Source organism: Salvia hispanica, chromosome 3, assembly GCF_023119035.1.
Source record: "Salvia hispanica cultivar TCC Black 2014 chromosome 3, UniMelb_Shisp_WGS_1.0, whole genome shotgun sequence".
Classification (NCBI taxonomy): domain Eukaryota; kingdom Viridiplantae; phylum Streptophyta; class Magnoliopsida; order Lamiales; family Lamiaceae; genus Salvia; species Salvia hispanica.
This window is the reverse complement of record NC_062967.1, coordinates 50,396,549-50,404,790: the sequence shown is the minus strand read 5'-3', so window position 1 is coordinate 50,404,790 and position 8,242 is coordinate 50,396,549. Positions and strand designations below refer to the sequence as shown.

Sequence of the window (8,242 nt, the reverse complement as noted above, 5' to 3'; positions counted from 1 at the left end):
ATAGAATATATAAGAAAAAAATAGAGAATTCTAGAAGAGAAAAAAATAGGATGAAAACTTTAGAACAAATACATATGTAGTCTATATATATGCCTATTGTAAATATTTTGTAGATGTTAAGTTTCGCAAGTTTAGCTTTTTTTTTTTAGTTTTCAAATTCGAGTGATGATAAAGTGACATATTAAATTAGTTTCGGTAAAATTAATTGAACCGTGCATCGCACGGAAGTAGATATATACTAGTGAGTATAAATTTTAATATTTATAAAATATGTCATAATTATTATAAAAAATGAAAGGTTGTTATACTATTCGTAATGATATTTATGTACATTTAATATTATGATTGATTGGTGACACTACATATTCATTAATAATAGTTAATTTTATTTAATCATTATGAACGTTTTTACATAATTGTAAACGTTTCAACTTTCAAGCATAAAATTTATATTATCATAGTAAATTATTTTTTTCCGAATATAATAAATTATAGAAACTGACTATCTATAATATTTTGAAGTTAATGCATTGCATATTCATCTCGAACTTCGTCGCTTTCACAGATGACATGCAAAGAGAACACTCAAAGTCAACGAAATGGCAAACGAAAGCAAAGAAGACGTAGAGTATAAAATATCACATTCTTTTCGCGTACATGTATAATCATCAATTAGGAGAGTGGGGAGGAAATTAAGATTGAGGATCATGTTATGTTTATGTGATATAAGTCCATATTTAACCTTTTTTTTAATGTTAGTTTGTTTTATTTTTTGTTAGTTTTGTTTTTATTTTTTTTTTGTCTTAGCTATAATAATTTTTTACAAACAAAATATATCATAGAAACTAGTCATCTATAATATTTTGTAGTTAAATGCATTGCATATTCATCTCAAACTTCGTCACTTCCATAGATTTCATGCAAAAAGAGCACCTAAGTCAACGAAATGGTAAAAGTTGTAATATACGGTATGTAGTTGATTTTTGTATTAAATTATTACATGTAGATGGTGAAAAACTGGCTTATGGAATAGATTGCGCCGGTGCAAGACGAGAAAAATGCAACAGATGATAATTGGTGATGAAGAAGTGCACCCGAGCTAAGGAGGCGGATAAAAGATGTTGGGAAAATGATATGGTAGAGGGGTATTAGACTACAAAGAGAAGTCAGAGGGTAATGTTTTAATATTAATGAGTTACTATATCTAATAAATTGTTTGTTAGCAATACATTTTTTAATTAGTTGACCCAATTATATAGGTGAAGAGTTTACATGATTATTTTTTTACGAGACATATATGATATAGCAAATTCTTATGGATTTATGTGATGACTTAGATTAACGATTTAACGTGATGAATTTATTGTTTATTTTAATAAATTAGATCTTTGAAATTGATAAAATATGAAGGTAGATTATATTTATTATATTTTTTCTATGACAATGGCTTCTATATTTTGAACATTATAAATTGTATATTAATAATTTCATATTGATGGTGTTAGACATTGAATTTTACTATGTATTATTTAAATAAAATTGTTATTTTTATATCCAACAACGTTTTAATCAATATATGTACTTTTGTTGTTTTAATGTAATTTTAAATATTATAATATTAATTACATAATTGGTTTTAACATTTTACTTATATACTCTATATTGATATTATAGTTATTAGTTGTGTTTAATTTTACTATATTATAATTGTATTTTAATACTTAATTATTGCTATATTCATACATCTATTTATTAAAAAATTGATAGGAGTATTAAATATACAAATTGTAACTTGCGGATGTATAATTGTATATGAAGTTGAGAAAACCATCTTAAATCAACTTAATCCACAACTTTTATTTATTTTTCGAAACAAATGATCAATAAAGATTCTCTATTTATTCTCGTGATGATCTGAATTCCTAAACTATTGAATTGAGAAAAAATATTTTTATCAACATAGTAGTATTTCATTGTCTTCTTATTTTAGTATTTTTATTGTACGGAATATGTTCAAATAGAAAAAATTAGGATGAAAACTTTTTAGAATAAATACATATGTAGTCTATATATATGCCTATTGTAAATATTTTGTAGATGTTAAGTTTCGCTAGTTTAATTTTTTTTTAGTTTTCAAATTCAAGTGATTATAAAGTGATATATTAAATTAGTTTTCGTAAAATTAATTGATCCGTGCATCGAACAGAAATAGATACTAGTTTTAGTTAGGATTAGGGATGTCAATCGGGTCGGCCCACCGGGTTTCGGGCCAATCCTATTCAGGTTTGCGGGTCAATCGGGTGCGGGCTAGTCGGGTTGTGATTTCTTTTGGGTTATAAAAGTTCAACCCTAACCCTAAAAGCTCGGGTTTCGGGCTAGCCCAACGGGTTAATCGGGTTGCTACCGATAAAATTAACATGCGATCAATCCCATAAATAATGATGAAAATTAGTTATATTCATAAAATGTAAAATATTTAATAATGATAAATTTGAGATATATGCTTAAACTCAATCATAAACATGATCAAATACCAATGTTTGAGATATTTTGTAAAATTTTAATGCATATTTTAGAAATTTAAACAATTTTTTAGTGAATTTAAAGTTTTTAGTTTATTTACAATTATTATATTAATAAAATTTTAATATATAATTTATATATTTAATATAAAATTGAAAGTTACATTTTTAGTTATCTATCATTCTAAAATCAATCAATGAAGTGTCGAATTAGGAGTAAAAATTGGAATAATAAAAATTTTATCGGGTTTTCGAGCCAGCCTATAAGGTTTTCGGGTCTGGCCCTAACGGGTTGCGGGTTAATCGGATGCGGGCTAGTCGGATTGTGATTTCTTTCGGTTTATAAAAGTTCAACCCTAACACTATAAATTTGACGGGCTATTCGGGCCAGCCCACGGGTTACGGGATACACTGACTTCCCTAGTTAGGATGCAAAAAGACCCTATGTGGTCGGATAAGTCATAAGTCCGGCGCTAGCTCAGTTGACAACTCTTAGATAAGATGATTAGAAACAAGGGCGGAGGGAGGGTGGGGCCAGGGAGCTCATGGTCCCCCCACTAATTTTTTTAAAAACCTAGGGGTATTTTAATAATTTTACATTAATTATAATTTATAATATATATAATATTAAAGATAGATTTCAGCAAAATTATCCTCCATCCGTCCACGAATAGGAGTCTCATTATTCTATTTTAGTCCGTCTGCGAATAGGAGTCCCGGTTCACTTTTACCTGGTAATAAGGTCTCACCTTCCACTAACTCATTCCACTCACATTTCATTTAAAACTAATATATACAAGTGAGACTCTTATTCCACTAACTTTTTTCCATCCACTTTTCTTAACATTTCTTAAAACTCGTGCCGCCCATAAATGAAACTCCTAATGGCGGACTGAGGGAGTACTCTATAAATCGTTTCCTCTTAATTAGTTTTCTCCTTCTGCCGCCATTCTACTCCTTTTTCAATGTAATCTGAAATCTAGTTATATAAAAGTAGGTATATTTTAAAACTCAAATATAATTAAATTGATTTTTCTACATGTGTTGTTTTTTGTTTGGCTGCAATAGTTATATAAATTGAGACCTAAATAATCATATTCAAGCTCTAAATTGGTACACATAAAATTCAAATGGGAAGAAAGAAGATAGCTTATGTAATTCAATGGCTACGGCGGTTCTGTGTTGGAATTCTTTAACCCCTATTTTTAATTTGATGTGTATGTATTAATAGTTTTACACTATTTGATTTGTGACAGCAACATTTTAGATTTGAACATATTGTATATTTTGTTTACTCTTTATTCTTTTAGTTGTAAAGCATAAGATAAACTTTATCCTTTTTTGTGTATGATTTATATTTTGCAAACTTAATCAGTGTTGACTATTTTTTGTAGGTATATGGATCGTTATTTCAAGAAACTTTCTTCCGTTGATTTTTCATTAGTTGAATGATTGCTTAGTTCCTTATATGGAAAAGGATGTATTTGTTAAAGTTACAAATAAAACTATTATGCAGCAATTTCAGAAGATGAAGAATAGAAGACGTATGATGTGATTGCATTTAACTTTACATTTTAAAACTTATAATTTAATTTATGTAATTTTTTTAAAGTTTAATTTTGGATCCCGTGATAAAATTTCTGGTTAGAAATAAAAATATAATTTGAAATTAACACGTAGGGGCATTTTGCAACTTTTCCGTACACTTGCTATAAAACATGATTTTTCTAATTTAATCCTAATAATAATCTCTAGGAATTGAGTGTGTTTTACACTTCATTTGTCTAAAAATGGTTGAAATTTGAGGTCCATTGAGTGAATAATGAAAGATAACCATTAAAGTTAAGGGAAGGATTGATGAATGAGAGTTGAGTGTTTTTGTTGGTGAAAATGGATTGGATGATAGAACGCGGTTTGCAAGTTGGAAGTTTATGGAGCGCCATCCAGTGTTAATTGGGATTAGATAAATTTATTACTTCCTTTTTCTTGAAAGAAAAAATGAATAATCACATCACCACCATCATCATCCATTCATCACCGTCTTATTCATTCCAAATCATCAATTGGAAAAGATTGCGACTGTCTCTGGCTGCCTTCGTCAGTGACTTGTCCGACAACTCTTTTCCAACTACCATCCTCAATCTTGGTAAAGGCAAAGCTAACTAAATCCATTTCATGTCAAAATCAAAACTTGTGTAAGTTTGTTATGTTTATGGCAGGTGATGGAGCAATCGAGGTACTGGTGTCACATGTGCTCTCAAACAGTCAATCCCATCACGGATAGTGAAGCCATGAAATGCCCTGTTTGTGGCAGCGGCTTCCTCGAAGAGGAAATCTCCGAATCCAACGACCGCACCCTCTCCCTCTGGGCCCCTATCTTGCTCGGCATGATGGCAACCCCCATCCGCCCCCGTCCCTTGATGGAGACGGAGACGGAGGCTGAGGATGATGCTCAGCTCACGACCAGGCGGAGGTCGAGGACCTCAGCCGCCTTTCTGCAGTTCCTCCAAAGCATCCGAGCTGGAATGCTGGCTGATCATCATAATCAGGAGAGGGAAGCACAAGCACAGCGTGTCATCTTGATCAACCCCTTGAACCACACCATCGTGCTTCAGGGGGACCGTCCCCCCTTTGCCTCTCTCGGCGACTATTTCATTGGCCCGGGTCTTGACTTGCTGCTGCAGCACTTGTCCGAGAATGATCCCAACCGGTATGGCACTCTGCCTGCGCAGAAAGAGGTGGTCGACGCCCTCCCCTCTGTCACCATCCACGAGCCGATGCAGTGTGCTGTTTGTTTGGACGACTGTGACGAGGGGGCTCACCTTAAGGAGATGCCTTGTAAACATAAGTTCCATGAAATGTGTATCGGGCCCTGGCTTGACCTGCATAGCTCTTGCCCCGTCTGTAGGTATCAGCTACCAGCTGATGACTCTAAGCTTGTCACTCATAATAGCACTCCAGATAATAGGATAAGTGACAATGGGAGACGATTCTCTGTTCCGCTTTTCTGGCCTTTCACCGCTTTGGTTCAATCGCACGATGCACCAGCACCTCCATCTGCAACTGAGGATCATGACAACTGAGTATTTTGCTTGTCATCATACATAATATACGTATACACTCGTATTGTTCGATTATAGGATAGATCAATTACTACTTAGGCTGTTTCTGTTTCAGCCAACTCTCAACTTCATCTGCATTGGGTATTTGGTGATATGACAACAGCATTATTTACATTTATTTCATCTCTTAACAAATTTCTTATATCGGAGTTTGAAATGTGCCAAATCACATTTATTTACAGGGTGCAAACTCAAAATAACACCCTGTCAAAGGTGGTGAACAACACAAAAAAAGAATTTTAAAAAAATCAAAACATATAAGAAAGTTTGATGCTTTGTTCGCCGGTAATAACCCATGTCATCTCAGAATCACTTCACCGTGACAATTTTGATGATAGACGCTGTTCCAATTCGGTGAAGAGCCACGACAGCATCCCCGGCCTTGCAGAGACCTTTTGTTTTAGCATGCTCAAGAGAAAATTCCAGTGCTTCCTCCGTGGACTCTTCGTGAGAAGCCTTTGCAGATCCTGCACAGAGAATCGGAACCAGACCCCTGAATATAAGGCTGTGCCTAGCCGGAGATTCATCACTGCATGACCAATCGAAGGTATCTGTCTTTATTTCAGGAACCACCACGGACAATATCGGCATGCTTGGCCTGTATTTAGCAACCAGCTTAGCAGTACTTCCTCCTCTAGTTAGGACCAAAATGAGAGCAGCTTTCGCTGAGTTAGCTGTCCGAACAGCTGATGATGCAAGACTCTCCAATGGGCTCATGGGGACCGGTGCATTTACCATGATGCGCTTGAATGCATCAGCATAGTCAATTGTACTCTCAGCTTCTAAACAAATCTTTGCCATGGTAGCAACTGCGAGTTCTGGATAAGCTCCTGCAGCTGTTTCGCCACTGAGCATTACACAGTCTGTTCCGTCAAGAACAGCATTGGCAACGTCAGTGGCTTCTGCTCGAGTTGGCCTTGGGGACTTGATCATGGACTCCAACATCTGTGTAGCTGTGACCACAGGTTTTCCGTAGATGTTGCACTTGTAAATCATGACTTTCTGGGCCAAAAATATCTTCTCAATAGGAATTTCCATTCCTAGATCACCTCTTGCAACCATGAAAGCATCTGTATTGGCAAGAATTTCATCGAAATTTGCCACCCCTTCTTGATTTTCAACCTAATAGAAAACACTCAATATAATGTGAGAACATATCATTCATAACTAACAAAATCGATTCAACATTAGCCTAGTATAGAACGCCAATAATTAGCATGAAAATTAGTTTCAAACATTCAAAACTCGTCGATAATTTTAACACAGTCATAGTTTTACCAAGAAGCCATAGTAGCCCAAATCTTAAAGAAATGAAGAACAGAGCAATGCACAATTTGTTTGTAAATCAAATAGGCATAAAAGTAGTGCACTGACCTTGGACATGAGAAGGATGCTTTTGGCATGTTCACCCAGCAACTTACGAACCTCGATCAAGTCAGAACCTTTGCGAACAAAAGAAAGAGCAATCATGTCAATTTTATTAGGAACTCCCCATTTCATTATATCCTCCTTGTCCTTGTCTGTCAAAGTTGGGAGGTCCACAATGACTCCAGGAAGATTGACATTCTTTCTCTCACCAAGCATTGCGGTGTTCTCACAGCGGCATTGTACCAAACCTTTCGCTTTGTCACAAGACAGAACAGTAAAAGTGATGGTGCCATCAGCACAGAGTATGACACTCCCTGGATTAACATCTTCAGCCAACTTCTTGTAGCTCATGCTAATCATCTTCTCATCACCCTTAATGTCATAGTCGGTGGAAACTGTGATCTCTTGGCCCTGCTTAAGCTGAACAGGCGTGCCGTCTTTCAGGAAGCCAGTTCGAATTTCTGGACCCTGCAAAAATGTTAAAGAACCAAACAGCATGAAATCATTTGAATTTGAACATGAGAATTATTCCATATGCTTGTAGTATTTGCATAATTAGGATCATCTGCTTTATTTAGGTCACAGCATGAAATGAAATGCAGTTTTTGATTTGAATTTGAACATGAGAATTCTTCTAATCTAGTTGGATCGCAAATCCTTAATTTAGTAATTAGAATTGAAGAGTTGTGATCGAGATGTAATCGAGAGCTGAATTGCAACATTGGAGTGGGGAAGAGGAAAACCTTGGTGTCGAGCATGACAGCAGAGAGGATGCCGGTGTTGTTCATGGCCTGGCGGAGGTTTTCGAGAGTCTCCTGATGGTATTCATGCGAGCCGTGAGAGAAATTGAATCTGGCGACGTTCATCCCGGCGCGCAGTAGCTTCTCGGCCATGGGCACGGAGCGGGAGGCCGGTCCGAGCGTGCAGACGATCTTGGTCTTGGGGCGACTGATGTTGTTGATCTCGGCCATATTGAGATCACTGTGTGTGTGTGAATGTGAATGTGATTGTGAATGTGAGAGCAAACTGAATTTGTGGATTCATTAAGAAGGTTTGAGATCTGAATTGTAACCAACCAAAATCCTCCGCCCAATCAATTCAAGACAAGAGGCTACTAAAATTGCCATTAAACTAGTAAACTTTGCATGGCCGTTACTTACTTTTATTACATTCCAATTATATGACTTGACTTAGTATTTATGTATCTCCATCGCTAATATTGTGAATTAA

The 8,242-nt window shown here is 35.4% G+C and overlaps 2 protein-coding genes across 2 annotated transcripts; one reads left to right on the top strand and one right to left on the bottom strand.

Annotated features, from left to right (window-relative positions):
* The first annotated feature begins 4,535 nt into the window (after positions 1-4,535).
* LOC125216159 (E3 ubiquitin-protein ligase SIRP1-like) lies at positions 4,536-5,762 on the top strand. Its single transcript, XM_048117795.1, has 2 exons — positions 4,536-4,668; positions 4,742-5,762. Exon 2 carries the CDS (start codon positions 4,745-4,747, stop codon positions 5,603-5,605), a length of 861 nt encoding a protein of 286 aa, XP_047973752.1. The 5' UTR covers positions 4,536-4,668; positions 4,742-4,744; the 3' UTR covers positions 5,606-5,762.
* On the bottom strand, positions 5,748-8,012 carry LOC125216158 (pyruvate kinase, cytosolic isozyme-like). Its single transcript, XM_048117794.1, has 3 exons — positions 7,756-8,012; positions 7,019-7,480; positions 5,748-6,766 (listed from the first exon to the last, which is right to left on the bottom strand). Exons 1-3 carry the CDS (start codon positions 7,981-7,983, stop codon positions 5,954-5,956), a joined length of 1,503 nt encoding a protein of 500 aa, XP_047973751.1. The 5' UTR covers positions 7,984-8,012; the 3' UTR covers positions 5,748-5,953.
* Between the last annotated feature and the right edge of the window lie 230 nt (positions 8,013-8,242).